At 43.7% G+C, this 20653-nt stretch overlaps 4 protein-coding genes across 5 annotated transcripts in view; 2 read left to right on the top strand and 2 right to left on the bottom strand.

Moving 5' to 3' along the window:
* Nucleotides 1-526: 526 nt before the first annotated feature.
* Nucleotides 527-3376, bottom strand: cpb2 (carboxypeptidase B2 (plasma)). The gene is made up of 11 exons (XM_026363153.1): nucleotides 3267-3376; nucleotides 2842-2917; nucleotides 2629-2753; nucleotides 2408-2516; nucleotides 2209-2310; nucleotides 1939-2043; nucleotides 1730-1840; nucleotides 1555-1645; nucleotides 1280-1482; nucleotides 1080-1164; nucleotides 527-995 (listed from the first exon to the last, which is right to left on the bottom strand). The coding sequence occupies exons 1-11, from the start codon at nucleotides 3329-3331 to the stop codon at nucleotides 790-792; spliced, it is 1278 nt and encodes a 425-aa protein (XP_026218938.1). The 5' UTR covers nucleotides 3332-3376; the 3' UTR covers nucleotides 527-789.
* A 293-nt stretch (nucleotides 3377-3669) lies between these two features.
* On the top strand, nucleotides 3670-7329 carry LOC113164939 (GDP-Man:Man(3)GlcNAc(2)-PP-Dol alpha-1,2-mannosyltransferase-like). Its single transcript, XM_026364507.1, has 5 exons — nucleotides 3670-3770; nucleotides 4252-4473; nucleotides 4586-4957; nucleotides 5555-6120; nucleotides 6202-7329. Exons 1-5 carry the CDS (start codon nucleotides 3724-3726, stop codon nucleotides 6483-6485), a joined length of 1491 nt encoding a protein of 496 aa, XP_026220292.1. The 5' UTR covers nucleotides 3670-3723; the 3' UTR covers nucleotides 6486-7329.
* A 162-nt stretch (nucleotides 7330-7491) lies between these two features.
* spp2 (secreted phosphoprotein 2) lies at nucleotides 7492-9023 on the top strand. The gene is made up of 6 exons (XM_026363504.1): nucleotides 7492-7648; nucleotides 7734-7861; nucleotides 7991-8113; nucleotides 8524-8628; nucleotides 8719-8764; nucleotides 8851-9023. Exons 1-6 carry the CDS (start codon nucleotides 7597-7599, stop codon nucleotides 8955-8957), a joined length of 561 nt encoding a protein of 186 aa, XP_026219289.1. The 5' UTR covers nucleotides 7492-7596; the 3' UTR covers nucleotides 8958-9023.
* A 309-nt stretch (nucleotides 9024-9332) lies between these two features.
* raph1b (Ras association (RalGDS/AF-6) and pleckstrin homology domains 1b) overlaps nucleotides 9333-20653 on the bottom strand; it is a 38437-nt gene continuing 27116 nt past the window's right edge. Inside the window, exons 8-18 of one of the 2 annotated variants that reach the window (XM_033326377.1) lie at nucleotides 19192-19269; nucleotides 17434-17593; nucleotides 16977-17098; nucleotides 16514-16579; nucleotides 16281-16424; nucleotides 15481-15591; nucleotides 14788-14886; nucleotides 14557-14677; nucleotides 14243-14379; nucleotides 12710-14151; nucleotides 9333-12672 (exon numbers count right to left, since the gene is read on the bottom strand). In XM_033326377.1, the coding sequence (XP_033182268.1) occupies nucleotides 11328-12672; nucleotides 12710-14151; nucleotides 14243-14379; nucleotides 14557-14677; nucleotides 14788-14886; nucleotides 15481-15591; nucleotides 16281-16424; nucleotides 16514-16579; nucleotides 16977-17098; nucleotides 17434-17593; nucleotides 19192-19269 (3825 nt within the window). In that variant the 3' untranslated portion in view covers nucleotides 9333-11327. Of the gene's footprint in view, nucleotides 14152-14242; nucleotides 14380-14556; nucleotides 14678-14787; nucleotides 14887-15480; nucleotides 15592-16280; nucleotides 16425-16513; nucleotides 16580-16976; nucleotides 17099-17433; nucleotides 17594-19191; nucleotides 19270-20653 lie in introns of both variants that reach the window. The other variant, XM_026362053.1, reaches the window with a different exon arrangement.

Here is a 20653-nt window from a genome sequence, read left to right as displayed (position 1 = left end):
ATAAGTATTATTATGTTATGTATGTGTATAGTAGCAGCAATTATAGTAATCATTACACATTTTTCATAATTAATAAAATAGGTATTACACATGTGCATAATGTAATAATTGTTAAATATGTTAATAACAGACACTAATAATGACTATTATTAGTAAAATTAAGTTCATGTTGCTGATCATGGTATTCAGACATACTGTTATTGTAAAATATCACAGGGGAACTGCTATAAAAATAAAAATTTAGTGAAAGTTTTTCCATTATGCTTATGTTTGTATGGGCATGAACAAAATATGCTTAATGCAGAGTTAGGCATTAGACACGATCAAACTATTTAACCGAATGTATATTATATTAAATTACACTTAATTAACCCTATCTGCACATTATGAACACCATCAATAGCATGACTAGAATAATAGTCAGTGTCATTATGTGTGTAATATGTAGTTATCATGATTAGGTATCCACACATTCTGTGGTAATAATAATAATAAACAAAGCAACATTATACATATTCTTTTATTCAAATTAGATTAGTCTTTATTTATTTATTTTGGCTGCACATTTTTCTTTCTATGCATGCAGTCAAAAGAATCTACGCAAAATGGACAATAATACTGTATATGTTAAAAATATTACAACATAAAAATACTATGAGCTATGGCTAACATGTTAACAGATTTTTTTAGTGATACTACAAAGTCTTTGTGTTAACAGGCATCATTTACAAAAATAGCTTACGATGTTGAACTCTCAACATGTGCAGTAGCTGTAACTGCTCGTGGAATTTAAGGAGAAATTTTTTTCGCTTTTGTTTTCTCTATAACCTTGAGAGCAATTGTCTTCACAGCAGTCAGAGCTTCATTGCAGGCTCTGGAAATGTGAGATGGGGGCAGTAGGAAGCCATATTGCCCGCGGTCCTGGAGCTCAAATGTGAAGGAATATTTGATGCCAAGGTTGTACGCCCAATCATCAGATCCACCAGGAGCCAGGTCTGGAGAACAGAGAAATGCCAGTTATGTGTACTTAGAGGACCACTGAATCAGCCATGCTTTTAAAAAACTAAACAGCTACTTACATATAGTTTTTGCTCCAGAACCATATTTATAGGTGTTTCTATAATATCTTCTGATATTCTGGGCAGCTTCTTGGGCCATCTCAAGCTTGTAAAAAAAGGTGCATTTAAACAAATGTGTAGAAAGAACAATTCTTCATTATCTCCAGAATGAACTACATTCTGGAGTATGGTCCCAGCCACAATGAGTTCCGACCACTCACCAGCTCTCTGTGGTTCTCTACTTCATTTAAGGAGCAGGAGTATGGGAAAAGCAGCATCTGAGAATACGAGTGGATGCTGAGATAGATCTGAACTGAATCCTTGTGACTGCGCAGGAAGTCAGCCACGGCCTGTGACTCTGATTCTGACTCGGGAAAGGCACCGCAGTAGATCTCAGTGCAGGGCTCAGAAGAGGCTCCCTCCGCTGTCAAAGACATTTTACTTTGTTGATGATACTCTTATCTATGTATATAATCAAATGAGATGCAGGACTTACTGCACCAGTTGGCATCAAAGTTTCTGTTGAGGTCAACACCGATGCAGGCGCTTGTCTTGCTGACGGAGCGGTTCTTCCTCCACATCCTGTCCTGCGGGAACAAATTATGACTCCAGCTGCAATAACTTCCTTTACACTTCCTTTAAAATAGCACTTCTGTTTTGTGCGTTCTTACCATGGTCCATGTGTACTTGTAACCATCTGGGTTCAGCACAGGGAGGATGTAGACATCCATGTTGTCTAGGATTTTGGTAATGTCTTGGTTTTGCTTGTAAAATGACAAAGACTATGAGACAAAGAGGAGTTATTTAAACATAAGACAACAACCAAAATGTTACCTCATGATATTTTCACCCTTCCGTCCTGTATCTCAAATGTACTCACGTTTTTTACAAACCATAAGCAGAAAGCAGGAGAGATCCACTCTCTGGCATGTATCCCACAGTCAATCCACATTGCTTTTTTATCTGGCCGGTCATTTAGAGACAGCTGAGAAAGGCACACCAAGAGGTGGGTGTTACAGTATATTATTACTAACACAGGTTTGTCTTGCTGTGGTCAGTCCTCCTACTGGTCTTTAAGAGGTTGATTCAAATATGTTTGTAATGTAAATGATGGGATGATTAGGGTTCATTAGGTGAAGCGTGTCCTTACCTTCAGAACATATAGTGGCCGCTTCTCATACGAGGAGCCAATTAGAATGACTTTGACTGTGCCTGGGTTGTCTTGTAAAGTCCTGTTTATCCACTCATAGATCTACAGAAGAGACAGCAAGTTTGGGTGTAAACCGTAATATATCCAGTACATCTATACAGTCAATTGCAATCCAATTACTAGAATGTGAAAATCATACATCCTCCAGACTGTGATATCTCTCGTAGAAAGTCGAGCTGCTTCGTGGGTCTGTGTTGTTTATTCTCGTCTGCATTTCAATCAGTTCATTGGTGTTGGCCAACAAAACCCTGGAGGACATTTATTTAAGTGCAAGACAAAAAATAAATAAAAGCAAATAATAAGATCTCTAAACATTATTAAATATATAATCCTTAGTGAGCAGTAGATGTTGCAACATACTCATGTGCTATGGTGTGTTTCTGTAGCAGATCCTTGACAGTCTTTGAGCTATTTGTAGGAACAAACAAGTGGACTTGAGCGTCTTGTTTGATGTACTGAGGTGAAACAGGCTGCCATAAGGCTGTCTGAGAGAAATAGTGTTAGATATTAATTCACACAAGGAAAAACAAATACAAGAAGACAATCACTGACAGTGAAAGTCATAATTTCTACCTTATACTGAGTGGATACATTCTTCAAAACGTCTACATGTTCTTGGGTTGTCGGGGTGATTGATAGAACTTGGTCACTATATAAAAACATAAAAAGAGTTTTTATCATTAGTAGTTCCGATGATGTCATCTGGAGGAATTAACAACTCTTTTTCAGGTAGAAGCAGAGAGCTATTTCAATATGCAAGTTAATGGTTTATGCCATTCATATAGTACATGTACTTTTCAAGGTAGAACCAAAGGGAGCAAGTTGAAAATCTGTAATAAGTAATTAATGTACATATGAATTTACATGTGTGAGTTCCACAACACAAACCATAAGCTGCATCTTGCAATCTTTTTTGTGTGTGTTTGGGAAAACCGCTAAGCCCCGTTTCCCAGATCTGGTTAGTGTCCTCGATAAATCCCCCTTTAGAAAAGACTTACTGTGTTTCTGTGCTGTGTCCCTTGTCAAGAAAAATAAAAACAAACAAAGTCAAAAGAGTCTTCATGATCTCAGGATCCAAAGTGAAAATGGCAGAGGTTTGCTCAAACGATTGGAGTAGAGAGACATTATTGATCAACACAGTGTTTGTTTAGAAGTTAAACTTTGCTTTTTGGAAAGAAAATGGGGGCATAGATCAGTCAGCTAGGCTCAGAGGCAGCTGGTTAGTATATTACTGGTGCCATATTTTTACAAACGTAAGTCAAACAATTTTTTTAATAATTTACAAAGATTTGAACGGATGTAAACATCACAAATGGACAAGCTGGAAAACAACGTGCAGTTATACCTCCTCTCCGACAGGTGGCGCCACATAGATGTAAATAACAGGAGAAGACAGGAAGGCGACAAGTAGGAAGACAACGTGGTGTGTTGTTACATTTGTGTTGACATTAAAAGATGTCAGGCCACGATCAGCTGGTCTACTGTCTGTGTGAATTAACAAGGTATGCTCTACTAGATCTCCAAACCAGTAGATTATACTGCTAATCTGGAAGTCGGGGTTTAGCTTGTTTGAATTGATTGATTGCATGTTGGTTTCTTTTCCGGTAGTAGTGAGTAGCTAAACAACAACAGTGGTCAAATATTTGTGTTTATGTTATTTTTATGTTTATGTTATTTTTATGTTAGTTCGTAGCATCTGGGTTTTGCACAAATGTGGAGTTTCTTGTTTATCACAACTGCTTTGAACATTTAGCTATAGTCGTTTGTCAGTTTTCTTACACAGGAAGTCATTTTCATGTAGACGTTTAGTGTTATGTTTATTAATATTAACATAAATACTGCTTCGTTCTCATAATAATCCATCAGCTTTGCTACTTTGCTGTTTAGCCAATGTTTAAAATTGTGGTACACCTACTTGTGCTTGCCTTTATATTGTTGCTATAATGTTTTTGCTTGTTAATTTGTTGTATTATTGTGTTCCAGATTGCTTTGGAAGTTGCTGCTGCCCCTGTTGTTTCTGTGTGTCCTGCTGATCGCCGTCCTGGTCCTGCTGGTGCTGGCAGTGCGTTTCTGGCTGCAGAGCAAAAGGAACGCCCGGTGGGCGAGAGACGGCCGATCAGCAGTGGCCTTCTTCCACCCCTACTGCAATGCTGGTGGTGGAGGAGAGAGGGTGCTCTGGTGTGCTATCAGGGCCCTGCAAAACAGGTACAGTGTGTTCACGTCCCACTACTAGTTGTTGATCTATCCAGAATTGTCAGGACTCTAAACAAATGTGTTTACATGAAACGTTACTTAAACTTAATCCACATGTGCGCAGGTATCCAGGTGTCAATTTCGTAGTGTACACAGGGGACCTTTACATGACGGGGCAGCAGATTCTGGACAAAGCACGACGCCGTTTCAACATTGTGCTTCCCCGGCCTGTACAGTTTGTGTACCTGAGGCACCGGCTGCTTGTGGAGCCAGGTCTGTTTCCTCACTTCACCCTGCTGGGACAGAGTGTGGGCTCCATCTTCCTGGGATGGGAGGCGCTGACAGAGTTTGTCCCAGATCTTTACATTGATTCCATGGGCTACGCATTCACTCTGCCCTTGTTCCGCTATCTGGGAGGCTGCAGTGTGGGGAGTTATGTTCACTTCCCCACCATCAGCACTGACATGCTCTCTGTAGTGAGAGAGAGGAATCCAAGGTAATTAGTGTGCGTCTTTACCGTCATACATTTACATTTGGTCATTTAGCTGTTTTGTACAAATCATAATTTCAATTTTTTATGATCCATCCGTAGTCTTGTTATAAAAATAATGCAATTGCTGTGCTAAATACTAAATTTCTCACATAATTACATAGAATACAGGCAAGAGAGCATTAACAATGACCTGTACTGTCCTCTACTGGTGATCATACGTAATTGCACCAACTATTCTGCACAGGCGTTTCCTTAAATGCAGAGCTGATGATGGAGGGATTTAAAAGATGAATCTAGTAAATACAAGCATGTAATACATGCACTGAGTGAAAATACTGCTTTATTATTCAGCTCTTAGGTTCAATCTGGATTTCAGAATCATAGCTCATCGTCCTCCACTGTAGAAAACCAGATTGAGGCAAACGTTGTTTGGCTTGTATTTCTCTCACAGCAAGCAGGAGGAATGTTATTGGGTTAATGTGTAGAGTATAGTAAAAGCAGATATCTGGATTTCTCTTTTCAGTTGTACAAGTTGAATAACCAATAATTTATAACTCCCACCTCATGCCCTCAGTTTAAAACAAATTGTTAATGTTTTAGGATCAACAATCCAGACTACGTTTCCAACAGTCTGTTCCTGAGTGCCTTCAAGGTGGTCTACTACTGCATGTTCGCCCTGCTCTATGGCATGGCTGGCTCCTGCAGTGACCTCATCATGGTCAACTCCTCCTGGACACTCAATCATATTCTGTCACTGTGGCACGCCCCCAACAGCACCACCGTGGTCTACCCGCCTTGTGATGTCAGCGCCTTCTTAGACATTCCCCTGGAAGAGGACGGGGACCGGAAGTGCCACTCCATCATTTCCATTGGGCAATTCAGGCCTGAGAAGGACCACCGGCTGCAGATCGGAGCTTTCAAGAGGTTGTTGGACCGGAGGAGGCAGAGTGCGGGTGGCAGGGAGACGCTGAAGCTGGTTCTGGTTGGTGGATGCAGGAACCAGGAAGATGAAGATAGGGTGCTCATGTTGAGGGGTCTGTGCCAGCAGCTGGATATAGCTGACAGGGTTGAGTTTAAACTGAACGTACCATTCGAGGAGCTAAAGAGAGAGTTGGGAGATGCCACCATTGGACTGCACACCATGTGGAACGAGCACTTTGGAATAGGTAATGTCAATTACTGTCTTAATTAGAATGGGTGTTTTAGATGATGAAAAATATGTCATCATGCTTCTTTTTACCACATAGGTGTTGTGGAGTGTATGGCAGCAGGGAAGGTCATTGTGGCCCACAAATCTGGTGGACCCAAGCTGGACATCGTGGTACCTTACGAAGGGGGCCAGACAGGCTTCCTGGCTGACAATGAGCAGAGCTACGCGGAGGCGATGGAGCGGATCCTGGCTCTGCCCTCTGCCAGCCGATTGGAGATCAGACGCAATGCTCGTCAGTCGGTGGCTCGATTCTCAGACGAGGAGTTTGAAGCCTGCTTCCTCGCTGCTGTTGAGCCTCTGATGGGAACACTCGAACGATGACAACAGGACTCGTTTACGTATATCCATGTGTACCAACACATGCTGAGATTGGGAACAAAGCTGTCCACCTATATCAGATAAATATCTTCAATATGAGTTCACTCCACAATATGTTTCATGCAGCTGTGATGTAGCCTGATTTCTGCTGGAGTTTTTAATTGTAAGAGTATTAGTTGAAATGACAGTCGGGGCACTTACTGTACTTACTTACTGTATTTTTCCAAGAGGCATTTCTTTGTCACTGTTATTCCGGTTTTGTTTAAACAGATATGTAAAATGTAGACAGTTAAATAACCTGCTAAAAATATTTATTTTAAAATCGTTTGTAATATTTGTTTAGTTTAAGAACTAGAATGTGAATTATTTTTGATATTGATTATAAATAAAATAAAGATGTGGGAGTACAGGATGGTTGCATCAATGTAACTGTTTAACAAAGACAACCTATGACTGTATTCTAAATAAACTTTTCGTAATCAGGAACAGAGGGAAAAGTTACACCAAAGACCTATTGTTATTCTTTTCTGTGTGAGTCGGCCCACAGCAGCTCGCGCGTGGCCATTTATTTCATGTGTTTGTAGCTCCAGTTTATCACACCTAACCAGCCAGACATAGTCATTATCTCCTCATTTTAAACAGGATTATTTTCAGAGGTGACAGATGGGCTGTCACTCGGGTTGGGTTTATATCTGTAATGAGAAAGCTGCTGTATTTAAGCCTAAATTTGCACCAGAGCCTCCTGTAGCAGGTGTTAACAATAGCACTGACACTGTGTTGCTGGTAACACCAGCAATGGAGGGCTCCTTGTTTCTGCCATTGCATTTATTGATTTATTGCAGCACCTACAAGCACAATAAACTCAATATAATATTTTGAATAGCCTGAATGAAATTTCTTATCATTGACGTCATTTTGTTTGGCACATCTCACAGATCAATAGTGCTGAGCAAAGGTTCAGAGCTATTGTAAACAGGAAGCTGCAGAGATATCAAGGGAGGGTCTTTTTTTAGGAGGTTATGGAGGGTAAGAGGCGGCGTTAGGCCAAAATCTGACTGTATATACAGGAAGGTAAATGCAGAACTGAATCATTTTTGATTTGGTGCTAGTCACGATGAAGTCATATGTGCTTCTGTTGGCCCTGCTGCAGTCTCTGGGATGCTCAGGTGAGTGACTTTCTCTACTAAACGCTTTATATGAAGATACAGTGACTGTCATGTGTTTTCACACCAATGCCTTTGGACATTTCAGGCATCCCGCAGTATTACTCTGAGGCACAGTCTATGGCAGCGAGGGCTCTTGGAGCAGCTGTGGCAGAGAGCAACTCTGTGTATGCTTTTAGCCATCTCTACCGACCGACTCAAGGTTATGTCAAAAGGGTGTGTTACCATATAATATTCTTCAGTCTTCAGAATATATAAACCTACTGTTTAAAGCAGCTTTTTTTTTAGTTCCTGCTGCAGGTAGTAGACGTTATGTGATAATCCTGTGATTATGACACACTCCAGGTTATTCCTACTGGCCTGAACACTTTTGACCTGCTGATCGTGTTTGACGTTAAACAAACAGAGTGCACAAAGGCTTCTGGCAGCGACCCGCAGACATGCGCCTTCAGTCCCGGCTTCTTTGTGGTGAGATGTGATTCTTTATCAATGTGTTGGGTTCACAAGCAAATACAACAAACAGCCAAACCTGAAATTACAAGATCTGGAGCGACACCTGAATGGTAGAAAATGTAGGAAAACTGATTTACAATTATAGTTTAGGATCCTAAAAGGGATTGCAAGGGGTGACTGGGATGTCATATGGAATGTAAACATTTCCACTGTACCTGTACCACTGGTCACTGCGATAACTCAGTTCTGCGTAAGACGCATGTTGACACAGTGCTGCAGCCCACTATTTACACTAGCATTCATTTCCTGGGAGTGATATCGTTTGGTCAAATCAGGTGTGTGTGCTGAATGTAGGGGGACTAGCGATAACCTATAGAAACAATATGCTTATACAAAATCTTAAAAACACCATCATCTTGTTTCAGCCCTCCCTCTCCTGCTCTAGTCGGGTAAGAGTGACCACCAGCTCAGCCCAGGCACTCTCTTTGAAATGCAAAGGTGACAGCAGCTCCAGTGAGTCCAGTGAAGAGGTGAGGACACAGAAACTAAACACATTTTCAAATAATATACGGCGTCTTAAACTATAGTACATGTGAATGACACCTTCTGTGATTGCACAGATGTTCTCAAAGATACACCAGTTCAGTTTCCACTTTCCAAGCAGAGGTAAGAACAACGTCAGTATATATTCACCAGTGTGATATTATCACATATTATTATATGTAACTGACATCACAATCAACTTTCTGCAGCCCCCACTCCTTCTGAAACTCCACCTGTCCAAAATGGCCACTCGCCCTACATCGAGAAAATCAAAATCCAACCCAGAGGAGACGCTTTCAGCAACGTCCTAGAGTGAACCTCTTTCTACAAACATTTACTGCTGATCCCAAACCAAACTTGAATAAATACCTTTAATTCCGTTCTTTTCTGATATTTATTTGGTTATATTCATGAATATGATCCACATAATAAAAAGACACCTTTTAAAATTGCAGGTTCAATAAATCCACATACTTTTACTTTTTCTACCTGTTAAAAGCTCAAAAATGCTTTTTAAAAAATCTGTAGAGCATGATAAAACCACTAGAGGGAGTCTGAGGTCCACTCACCAAATACATGTTTCCATATTAAGTGTTTGTAAAGATGCTTAATGTATTAAAAGTAAATCAGTATACATCTTCCCAGCTAACTAAAGCATGTCAACAAATGAGCACTCTGACACAGGTTGAAGTCTGGTTTGAACATTTATATTGTGATTTTCAGTTTATATGCAAGAGGACACATCTGCAACCATTTTCTTCATGTCATTTAGCCCCTTGTGTTCACATCAGCACATCAATAACTTACATACTGTACTGTAAGGACGATGATATTCAGTTATAAGAAACAGCACACGGCCTACAGGTGGCAATCATACCACTGTGGCTGAGTAGGACAAAAGGAAAGCATGTCAATCAGGCCTTGTATGGAATCAAGCACCACTGAGGTTTCTTCATGATCAGCTCAATGGACTGGATGTAATGGTCTCCTCTTAAATGTATCATGTAAACTTCAATGGCATACATTTCCAAACTAAAACTAATTGAATGATATGTCATCCTGACGCACAAGGGCATGTTGAGAATAAGTTCTTCGAAGCATAGCGCTAGCACCCTAAAAAATGAAGGCATTGCTGCTCGAAATGATAACCCTTCATGATCCATTCTGTAGATACAAAAATCAAGAGTTACCTTATGCACTAAGGGCTGAAGCAGTAATGGCACCATGAATAAACAAAGACACACTAAGCAACATTCAGTCTTATGCAAGTCAGATTTCTGTTATTGACTACATGATTTAATGCACTGTACATTAACAAGACAAATGTATCTTTTTTCAATGGTGTCACCTCATGTAGATGAGATGAGCATACTTCACATGACCTGAAGCCAATCTGTACTGTCTACTTCCTGCACCGTGATACCATGTGACTTTAAGAATGCGGCGGGGACCAACAATAAAGGAGCAGCAACTGCAACTGTACAGATACAAACTGAAGGATAAAGGTCCAAAATCAAGCCAGCGCACAGGGAACTCACGCAGTCCACAAAGACACACCACCACCATCCTCCTCTCCTTTTACAGAAGTCCATTACATGTTTGCATTAAATTAAAAGAAAAAAAAGTATAGTTTTTTCCAGTTGCACAGTCCAGGCTCTGCTCAGACTTTGGATGAATTCTCCTTTTCTGCTTTGACCTCTGTGCAAGACTTTGGGAATAAGGCTTCCTTCTGATTTGCATTTGCCAAGTAGTGAAACAGTCTAGAAATGTTTAAACACAACATTTAACTGTTTTGTACTAATGAACCATTAACTTCATATTTTTTTCAACAACATTTCCCATATACATTCCATTATGCCTTAATGTTTTGTTCCACTCTATATTCTGTTGACCAGCTTTCTAAAAGACAGACTTGTTAAAAAAAAAAAATCCTTCCATTTATCAATCATTAAATAATTTCATATAAAAGCAAACCGCTCCACATAGGGTTTCCCTAATGATTAAATACTTCACCACCATACAATCACACATACATGCATGCAGACAATGCATGTATGTATCCATGTCTTGGTTTCTCTCACACATGCACACACACCGGAACAGCTTCATGTTTTACAGCTTGTTGTTGTTGTTACGCGAGTCCATGCAGTACCGAAGCAGAAACATCCTGATGTGTTTTTGTTGCCTTTTTTTTTGCCTCCAGTACGTGGCACAAATACAGTATATGGCGGATACAAGCAGATACATGGTTTGGCTCAGACCTGGATCCAGTAATATTTGCACGATTCTTGTTAGTGTTTATTTAAATCTGCTTGTTGTACCAGATGGGTGGGGTTTACCACAGAGGACAATGCAATTTATTCCAGAGAGTTTAGACAATCACAGAAAATTAAGACCACTCACTTTTCCTCCGTGATCACAAACTTACCTGCTCCAGTCTTTATTGTCCCAATATTGTAAACCTCACTGATCCAGCATGCCAAGCTTGTTAAAAAATACAAAAATTAGCAAACACTAATTGAGCATGGTCTGGTTTGGCTTTTTAGTATATACACAGTCTTCTATTTATCACTGTGATCCCAAGACGCTAGAAGGAATTCAGAAATTCACTTCCAGTTTACTAATGAATGTTTACTTCCATATATTCTTTCATTGTCTATTTATCCATCTTCACTAATCTCAAAGTTCAACACTCTCCAGTAAGTTTGGTGCCGTCTCCCCGTTTAGGTGGGGCAGGTGGGGGTCCTCGTCTTAATGTTGCATAGCCTGAGATGTTTCCGGACATATAGCCACCGTTTCCTCCGTTGCTTTGCTTTCCTTGGTCCAGGAGCAGCTCAGGGGGCGGTGGAGGGAGCACCATGTCATCCATGGTCCCTGCAGGGTCCAACTTGCCCGTGAGGCCAGTTGAGTTGACAGAACCCTGGCGACCCACTGATTTTCGCTTCAGCGTCCGGTTGAGATCATCTAGGAAATTGGGCTGGCCTGAGCTGCCCTTTGGGGATGTGGGTCGAGGTGGTGAGAGTGGAGGGGGCTCTGGGGTCGTGTTACTGCGCCGCCCAAGTGTCGGTGGAGGAGTTTTTTTCAGTGAGCTCTTTCCCCATGTTGAGTTGCTGACAAGAGAGACGGGTGGTGGAGGAGGTGGAGCCTGCGGCTGAGGGTTGACCACAGCTACCCTAGGAGGGCCTCCGTTATGGGTGTCACTGCCAGAAGGTGGAGGAGGGGGGAAGAGCTCCGAGGCTGTGGGAGGAGGTGGGAAATAGCCACATTCTGGTGGTGGAGACGGAAAGTCGCCACTGATTTGTTTCACCTGGCTCACTTTGGCCTGGAGTGCCAAGGGCAGGTTGGCCAGGTTGAGCTTGCCTGGTTTTGGGGGAGCAGGAGGTCCTGCTGACTGGTCCTTGGAAGGGGATCCAGTGGAGGAGAAAATGGGGCAGGGGGAGGAAGGTGGGGTGTTGCTCTGTGGAGTAAATTTGCTGAGCAAATTCCTCCTGGATTCGTTGTAGGAGGCTGAGGAGTTGGACTTGATGCTGGAGTTCCTCTGTGGGGTGGGAGGAGGTTTTTTGCCACCAAAATTAAAGGAGCCAGAAGGCGATGTCTTCGTAGGGGAGCCCAGGTTTGCAGGGGGAAGTGGTGGAGGAGGTGGTGTTGGGCCTGTGACAGGTGCTGGGGGAGGTGGCGGTGGAGGAGGCGGAGGGGAAGGAAATCCAGCGTTGCCGTCTGGAGGAGGAGGAGGGAACTCGGGAGACTGTAGTTGTGGGCCACCGCCAGGCTGCCATTTTGGTTTGGTCTTGACTGCAGGGGGCGAGAGGGGAGCCTTGGGGCTCTCTGTATGACTGGCTCCTTGGGATGAAGCTCCTGGAAACTGACTTGCTAGCTGTTTGACCAAAGACATGGTAGGAGGGGCTCCTGTAGAAATAGGTGGTGGCTTGGAAAGGCTGTGCTGCTTGGGCAGAGTTGGAGGGGGTTGGCTAGAGGTCTGGCCTGTCTGGAGGCTGAACTGCTTCTTGAGGGGTGCAGGGGGGGGGAGGAGGTGGTGGTGGTGGAGGTGCTGGACCACCCAAGCCAGCAGAAGGTGGTGCAGGAGGAAAAGGGGTGACTGGTGACACAGGCTTTGGGGCAGTATGAGGAAGAAAGCCTGGGTTAAAGGTTTTAGGTGGTGCTGGTGGAGGTGGTGGGAATTGAGCTGGCACAGGGAACTGCTGGGGAGGAGGAGGAGGTGGTGGTGGGGGCGGAGGTGGAGGAGGTGGGGGTGGTGGAGCAGGGGCAGGAGGTGGGGACTCCTCCAGGTCACCATTAGGGGACAAGAGATCCCGTGGAGGGCTGGGAAACCTTTCCTTCAGTGCCTGCTTCAGCCCGTTGGGGTAAACAGGCTGGCTCATGGGAGCAGGCGCGGGTGGAGGTGGAGGGGGAGGAGGAGGTGGAGGAAATGCTAATCCATTGGTCTGTGGAGCAGGTGGAGGCATGGGAGGTGGAGGAATGAAGGCAGGCGGGGTAGCAGGGCTGGGAGGGCCCAGCTTTAACACAGCCATAGCTGATCCAGGGGTTGGCATAGATGGCGGAGGAGGAGGTGGAGGGGGTGGTGGGACATTAGTCCTTGCTGCAATGTGATTCACATTGGGTTTGACGGACACCTGAGCTGCAGGTGGTGTTGGAGCTGGGGGTAGAACTTGCTGAGCTGTTGCATGGAGGTGACTGGGCAACCTGCGGTGATCGGCAGCCTTCTGGTTCTGCAGCCTGGTGATGGTGCTGTACTTGTACATAGTGAGAGCCGGTGAGTGGTGCGAAACCATCTGAGCTGGGGGCAGAGGTGGGGGAGGGGGAGGAGGTGGCGGTGGAGGTGGTGGTGGCGGAGGTGACACCTGTTCCTGCTGTGGGGGCACGCGGTTGTAGCTGCTGATGGAGTGTGGCTGTTGCTGCTGTGGAGACTGTGGTGGCTGCTGAGGGCACTGAGGTGACTGCAGCGGTGGTTGCGGGGTCTGCTGAGGAGATGGAGGCTGGGGAGGCAGGTGGTGGTGTTGAGGATGGGTTGGTGTCTGGGGCAGCATTGATGGCAGCTGTTGGTATGTTTGGGACTGGGGCTGGGACTGGGGCTGGGACTGGGGCTGGGACTGTGGGGAGTACTGTTGGTGAGGCTGGGACTGGGGCGGTTGGGGGTACTGTGGGTGAGGCTGGGACAGGGGCGATGGGGGGTACTGTGGGTGTGGCTGGGGCTGTGGGGAGTACTGTTGGTGAGGCTGGGGCTGTGGGGAGTACTGTTGGTGAGGCTGGGGCTGGGGCTGTGGGGGGTACTGTTGGTGAGGCTGGGGCTGGGCATGGGGTGGGTGTTGTTGGTGAGGCTGAGGCTGGGGCTGGGACTGAGGCCGTGGTGGGTGTTGTTGGTGGGGCTGGGGCTGCACCTGTGGCTGGGGAGAGGGCGTCAGGGCTACATGGTCAACTGAATGCTGGCTGTGATGCCTTTGACTGTGTGAACTATGTGGCAGTGTTGCCCCCCTGGATGCCTCCATTCTCATCTGCAGGAAAAGACGACATGAGAATTTGAAACAAATTACAAACAAACTATTTTTTAAATCCATGAAATCAGCCTTTGAAAGGAAACTGTACCTTGGTGTTCTCCTCAATCTGGGTACCTCTCTTCCAGGCCTCAGAGAAAATGGAGCTCACAACACTCTGGGACCGGCCATGAGAGGAGCCTGTGTCCACTCCACTGTCTGAGTGGCCTGAATGATTAGACTGAGACTCTGAGAAACACAACACAAATTAGGTTAGGCCTTTCTGGGAGCTCCTAGTACAGTCAGTAATAAATATGAAGCACACGAAGGGGAAAGATATTATAACAAACGATTAACAGGTTTTTTATTACGTATATAATTTACACCCATATACGATCTAAGCCAAAGATTTCTTCAGTGAATTACCTGGTATGCTGGCAGAGCTGGAGCCTGATCGGATGCTGGAGGTAGAGAGAGAGGACCAATCATAGGCCGCCTCTGTCCTCTTCATGGCTTCCTGGTAGTTTACATATAGCTGCTTCCCATACTACACACAAACGCACAAGGTGAGAGAACTCAGTCCCATAAAATCACTTTAAAAGTGCCTATTTTTGTTGACTAAACGGAATCAAAGCAGGAACTCTGGTCTAGACTAACCTTGGCAATGCGAATTCCATTCACCCATTGGTGCAGCGTCCTGACATCGTCGCAGCACAGATACTTGATGTACTGGGACTTCTTCTGGATTTGTGGATGCTGCAAGAAGAAATAAATGCCTATTTAATTATCCCTGCCTCTATATGTGCAGTGATAAATGACAGAATCTTCATGATAATGAAAAAAATAAATCACATGATATCTAATGATTATCAAATAACATTAGACATATGCAATTGCCTTGTTTGGAAGCAAAGCCATTTATCTTGGGTAAAGCTAACGGCAAAAGCTGCACGCACATTGGTCCCCTGCAAGACAAGAGCTCTACAAGAACAATTTCACATGTGTGCATCGCTATTTTAGACATACTAGAAAAAATCACACACATCCTTGACCCCTATTTCCTGGAGGATGTTCTTGGTCTAGTGCTGTGAAGAGTTTTACTCACCAGGGAAACATTCTTCTGTCAAATATGGCTATCTTGTTTTCTATTGTTTTGGTTTTACAGCCTAATGATGACTTGTTCACTGGCAGTTACAGTTCTTTATATTTTGTTTTTTATTAACAGTTAACATGTTCCACATGCAAATGTGACACCTGAAACAAACTTAATCTTGTTGTTATTATTATAATCGAGGTCATAAAACCCAGGTTTCTGACATTAAGTGGTTGATTTAGCAACAGAAGCGTCACCTTCAGGGCCAGGCAGTAGTCAGTGGGAGCCTTGTATTTGCTGCGGTAGTCCTGGCCGTAGTACACGTTAACATGGTCCAACTGCAGGAAGCACACGAGATCTCTGGACGCCTGCAGAGAAGGGGACACAGAAGACGGTGAGGTGTAATAATGCATGATCGACTTAAAAAAAGGACTGAGGTTGATTAAAGCTGTATGCTGAAGCTGCATGCTGCTCATGAGGCCCAAATAACTTAAAGCATAGAGACTTTCAGACAGGACGGCTTCTATTTGGTCCCATAAAGTCAAGTAGCTACCCACACAGCGCAGACTCTATATTACAATATTAATGTTCAACTATTTCTGGAGAATATTATGTTTCTGTGCTTGAGCAAAGTTGCTTTAATTTGTCTTTAAATAATTATGCTATGAGACTTTAGTCTCACAGTAGTCGCTGTTTTATGTGTACATGTTTTAGAGGGTAATTATGGATATGCCTGAGCTGGCACTATAATGTGCAGTAGGATCAAAAGTAGGTAACAAAAACATCAACGGTATTGGTGTGTAGTTATGTGATGGTATTTAAGACTCAAAGTGTCAGAAAAGTGTCTGGAAACGACTTTGAAGAACAGTAATGCCTAAAATAGGACACAAGCAAAAAACAAAAGTGAACAAAAAACAAAACAAAACAGGAAATACCATCAAGCAGGCTTTGTGAATCTGGTTTTCATAACCCCAACCCACATTTCTGCTCCCTATCTTATTTTTGTGTGAGTAGTGTGTATATGTGCCTTCAGTACATCATGTCAAGTCTCACTGACCTTGGCTTTGCCCTTGGGGACATAGTAGATCCCTGAAGCCCTGAGGAGGAAGTAACGCTTCTTCCAGGACTTCTTCCCATCCTCTTTGAGCCACAGGACACCCTCAATCTCTGGCACAGACACCGAGCCACCACAGAAACACTCCTAGATACACACACAAGTACGAGAATGCTTATTTAAGTTCATCCACTTGATTAGTAGACATATGAAGTCATGTGAATTAGTAATCTCACCTCTAACAAAGCTTCTTTATTCCTGTCAGCCATTTCTGATGTCTCCTTCCGCCCCAACAAATAGTTCTGGAAATGAGCAAAAGGTGAAGTGAGTAGAAAGCCGGGGGGGGGCGCTCACCTCATCTTATGTTAAATAAATTATTCACCTTTACTTGCTTTAGAGCTTTGACCTACTTCCAACTCTCCCACACAAACACACAGCCTTGTTCACTCTATGGCTCTGCGGGCTGTGCAGGCACTGATCATGCATAAGCAATGTGTTTGTGTGTAAGGCATATGCTTTCTGCTTTTACACACTGAATGGCAGCGTGGCTACAGAGGCCACAAAGAGGGTATCCCAATAATTTCTGTTCAGGGGGCAAAAGTCCAGTTGCCACTGAACAGCAGCTTTTGGGATAACCATCACCTGGTGATCAGAGCTTACTCTGCTGTATATGCATATGGATGCGTAATGGATGCACACCTGAGGGTTCTTGAAAAGAGCATATTTCTCGATGCGTTCGATGAACATCAGCTTGTTGTGGCTGTCCCGGGTCCAGTTTAATAGATTCTCCACCAAGTTCTCATGATCCTCAAAGATACGCTCTGAGATGAAAGGGGACAAAGGAGATGAGAGAGAAGGAGGAATGAAGATAATGTGCAAGATATGCAGTTTTTCTGCTGACCTGAAAATATGATGTTAATTTCCACCCTCTAGAGATTTCTGTTTTTTGGGTGGGGCAAATCCTTTAACTGTAAGCCTGGCAAATAGCCTGGAATCACCAGCTGTGACTATTCTTAGACCGCAGATAATTATACAGCACGTGTTACTTACTTACTTACGTTGATCTACACTCTTTACACTAACATGCCAACGGTGGAGACTGAAGCAAAATGTAAACAATGGTTAATTGACTCAGGTGTGGTGCAACCTGTCTTACCCATCTGTAGCTCATTGATGGTTTCCACAAGAGACCAGTCGGGGCTGTAGCCACAGTGTGACTTATCCAGCAGGCTGTCCAGCACCTGCCTGACCGTCTGCCGCTCGTCCACCATCATGGTCTTGGAGCTCTCGTCTGACATGTGGACCCTGATCACCAGCTGAGGAAGAGGAGGGGGGAGAAGATTATTCATTTCAGGGGAGATTCATCTTATCATTTGATTTATTCATCCTTTATTACTGATTTAGGTTTTTAGTTGGAACATGTTCATGTAGTAAATCTTTAATTCCACATCACATTTAATACCTATGGAAAAGGGATTTGTTGCTGCCAATGGTGAATAAAACTGGCCTAGTTAGTCACCTTTTATTTCTTATTGCTACTAGAAGTGAAATGTTTGTCAAAATAACAGTAAACTTAGCAAATAGCTATGGTCTAATGGATAATGATCTCCTATCAGCTTTAACAGAAGAGCAATAACCCTAAATGTTCATAAAATTCAAGGCCTGTATAGCAAAAACCTCTTCAAAACCTTTATAATAAATACATTTTACTTTACAATGCTATAATATTTTTGCGACAGAGTACCCCAAATCTCAATCTAGATTTTGGTTGGCAATACACATCTCCGATGTGCTGCAGGGATAAAATCTGGTCTTGCATGTAAAATAAGTTGTTAATACATGGAACTATTTATGTGTTAATAGGTCACTAGACTCTAAACATCACAACACTAAAATCCAATAATCTAGTTAAAGCTTTGCAGTCACAGGCAAACACACGTCCTCCATAACAAGCAAACTGAGCTGAACGTGAAAAACACACATGTGGCCAAATCCAACCTCACACAATCGTAGCCTACATAAGACTTGTCATGGTGTAAAGCCAAATAAAGCCTTCACAATTCCCTGACCTCCTGCATGCCCCCTCCTGCTAAGACCCCAAATTCTGATCGCTAAGTGGGTGCAGCTGATTGGATAGAGACTTGGACGAATGGGAATCCAGGGAGACATGGGGCTGAGCTACAGTCTGACCCACATTTCTCACAGGAGAGACCCCTAAAACCCCTTAGTCTGGCAGAATGGCAATGAAACTATAGCACCTCAAATGTTGTTAACTGTGAGGCATAGATTGATGTAGGAAATGCTGACAACCACAGCAGAAACAATTGAACACACCAAACCAGCTTTGTTAGCCATGGTCAAGGTTTTTTATGTAACTCTTTATTGTGTCAGAGTGTACTGAGTTGACAGAGTGAATAGAAGGTATATAAAAGCACACCATTGTGCTAAATAACACTAGTCTCATTTACAGAAACAGTTCATTCACTGGGGGACACACTGGTAAAAATGGTCTGTCTGTAAAGCTCCATCCTGACATCCGAATGAAGTAACAAGCACAAGCCATCGGTTTCAATGGAGCAATCTACTCGCCTACCACCCGGCTTGGGTGGTTTAAGTAACGTGAAACGTGTCTGCATTGTCTTGCAGCGCACACCCCATCTTTTTTTTCTGAAGCCTCTTTCTGATTTCCCTCCCCAGCAGATACACACACACACACACACACACACACACACAATCAAACACTGCAATGACCTATTTTCTGTGTGCTTCACCGCCTCACTGTGAATGAAGTTCACAAAGAAATGCAGCGTGCAGTGAATATGACAAGACAGCAATTATTATATGAGACGGATCAGAGGGGAAACTGAGTCAGTGAATTGGAGCGCATGTGTACAAAGGAAAGATCTAGTCATACCTTTTTGACCTGTGCCTCCTTGATTTTCTCCAGAGCGACTCGGATCTTCTCTGCCTTCAATTTGGCAGCTTGCTCCTCCTAGATGGACACACATGAGCACGGTTAACATAGCCGTCATTCGGACAAAACCACACACAAACAGACGCCGTTCCACACACACACACAAAAAAAAAAACGGTTCACGATTTCATAGCCTTGCCTCATCCCCGTCAACCCAAGTCTTTCACAATTCCTCTGGCAGGAATAAGACATCATGCACACACAACTTCATTAAATAGTAAGCAGCCTTCAAAACCATCTAAATGCACAAGCCTCGGGACACCACGGCACACAGCGTCAGATGGAAACCTAATTTTGCTTTGGGTGGCTTACCTGCCCCCGCCAACAAGATGCCATCACCTCCATTCCGCAGGTTGTGTACGCTTCCACGTGTGCGAGTGGGTGTGTTTTATCAAATGTGCTTGAATATTTGATCAGAAAACAAATGTTAAACTTCTCCTATTGTGACATTGGTCTGGTGTTCCCTCAAATATGGCGCTCCATTCGCCGTCTATGGTTCCATATTGGATTCATATGGAGCTGCAGCAGTTTCCTTTGATCTTGCTATACAGCAGAAGGGAAACAATAGTAGAGGATCCCCAAAAGGCGAGAGGCTGCGGATGAGTGTACGATCAGTTCAGAAAGCCTCTGTGTCCTCTAAGCAAAGACACAATGATGTCCTACAAAGATCATGTTTAAAAAAACAAAAAGCCAAAAAATGAATACACATTTTAAACAACAATGTGTCCATGATTGAAAAGAAAAAGACGAAAGCTGTGTCGTTTGTCTTTACATTGCAAGACAGAAGCGAAATTATTAAAAAAAAAAAAAAAAAACCTAAATTTCCCCCCACTTGCCACCTTTCACATTAGGCTACTGCTACAACAAAACTTCCACCATGATCCTCAGCAGGCGAACCTCGCATCCACGGCTTCCATCACTCAAAGACGACAGCAGTCAGGCTAGCTCAGGCTGTGTTGAGCAGACACTTGCAGTGACAGCGCAGGTTCACTGACACACAGACATGTGCATTCGAGATGATCGCAACCTGACTAAAACCCTAAGTGAGACAGTAGGGAGGACGGTGCCCCTCCCCCTCCTCCTTCCACCCTCTCTTCCTGCTTCCTCGTCTCTCGCTTCCCCCCCACCCCCCCATCTCTCTCTCTCCCTCAAACAGATGCAAGGTTTTGGGAGCGTGCCCAATCGATAGAGCGTAATCCCCACAAAAATAGTAGAATGACAGTTCAGCCAACCAGCAAGCCCCATTTGCAAGTCCCTCAACCCTTTAGCCAATCGAGACAAAGGGGGAAACCGTGACCAACGCTGGCCCTTGAGCCAAACTACAGTGACAAGGACGGAGAGTGGAACTCTGGTGAATGAGATGCTGAAGTGCTAAATATTTGAACACGTGCGTATACACATG

This window comes from Anabas testudineus, chromosome 2 (genome assembly GCF_900324465.2).
Source record: "Anabas testudineus chromosome 2, fAnaTes1.2, whole genome shotgun sequence".
NCBI classification, from domain to species: domain Eukaryota; kingdom Metazoa; phylum Chordata; class Actinopteri; order Anabantiformes; family Anabantidae; genus Anabas; species Anabas testudineus.
Note: the sequence above shows the minus strand (reverse complement) of the source record. Positions and strands in the feature narration are given on the sequence as shown.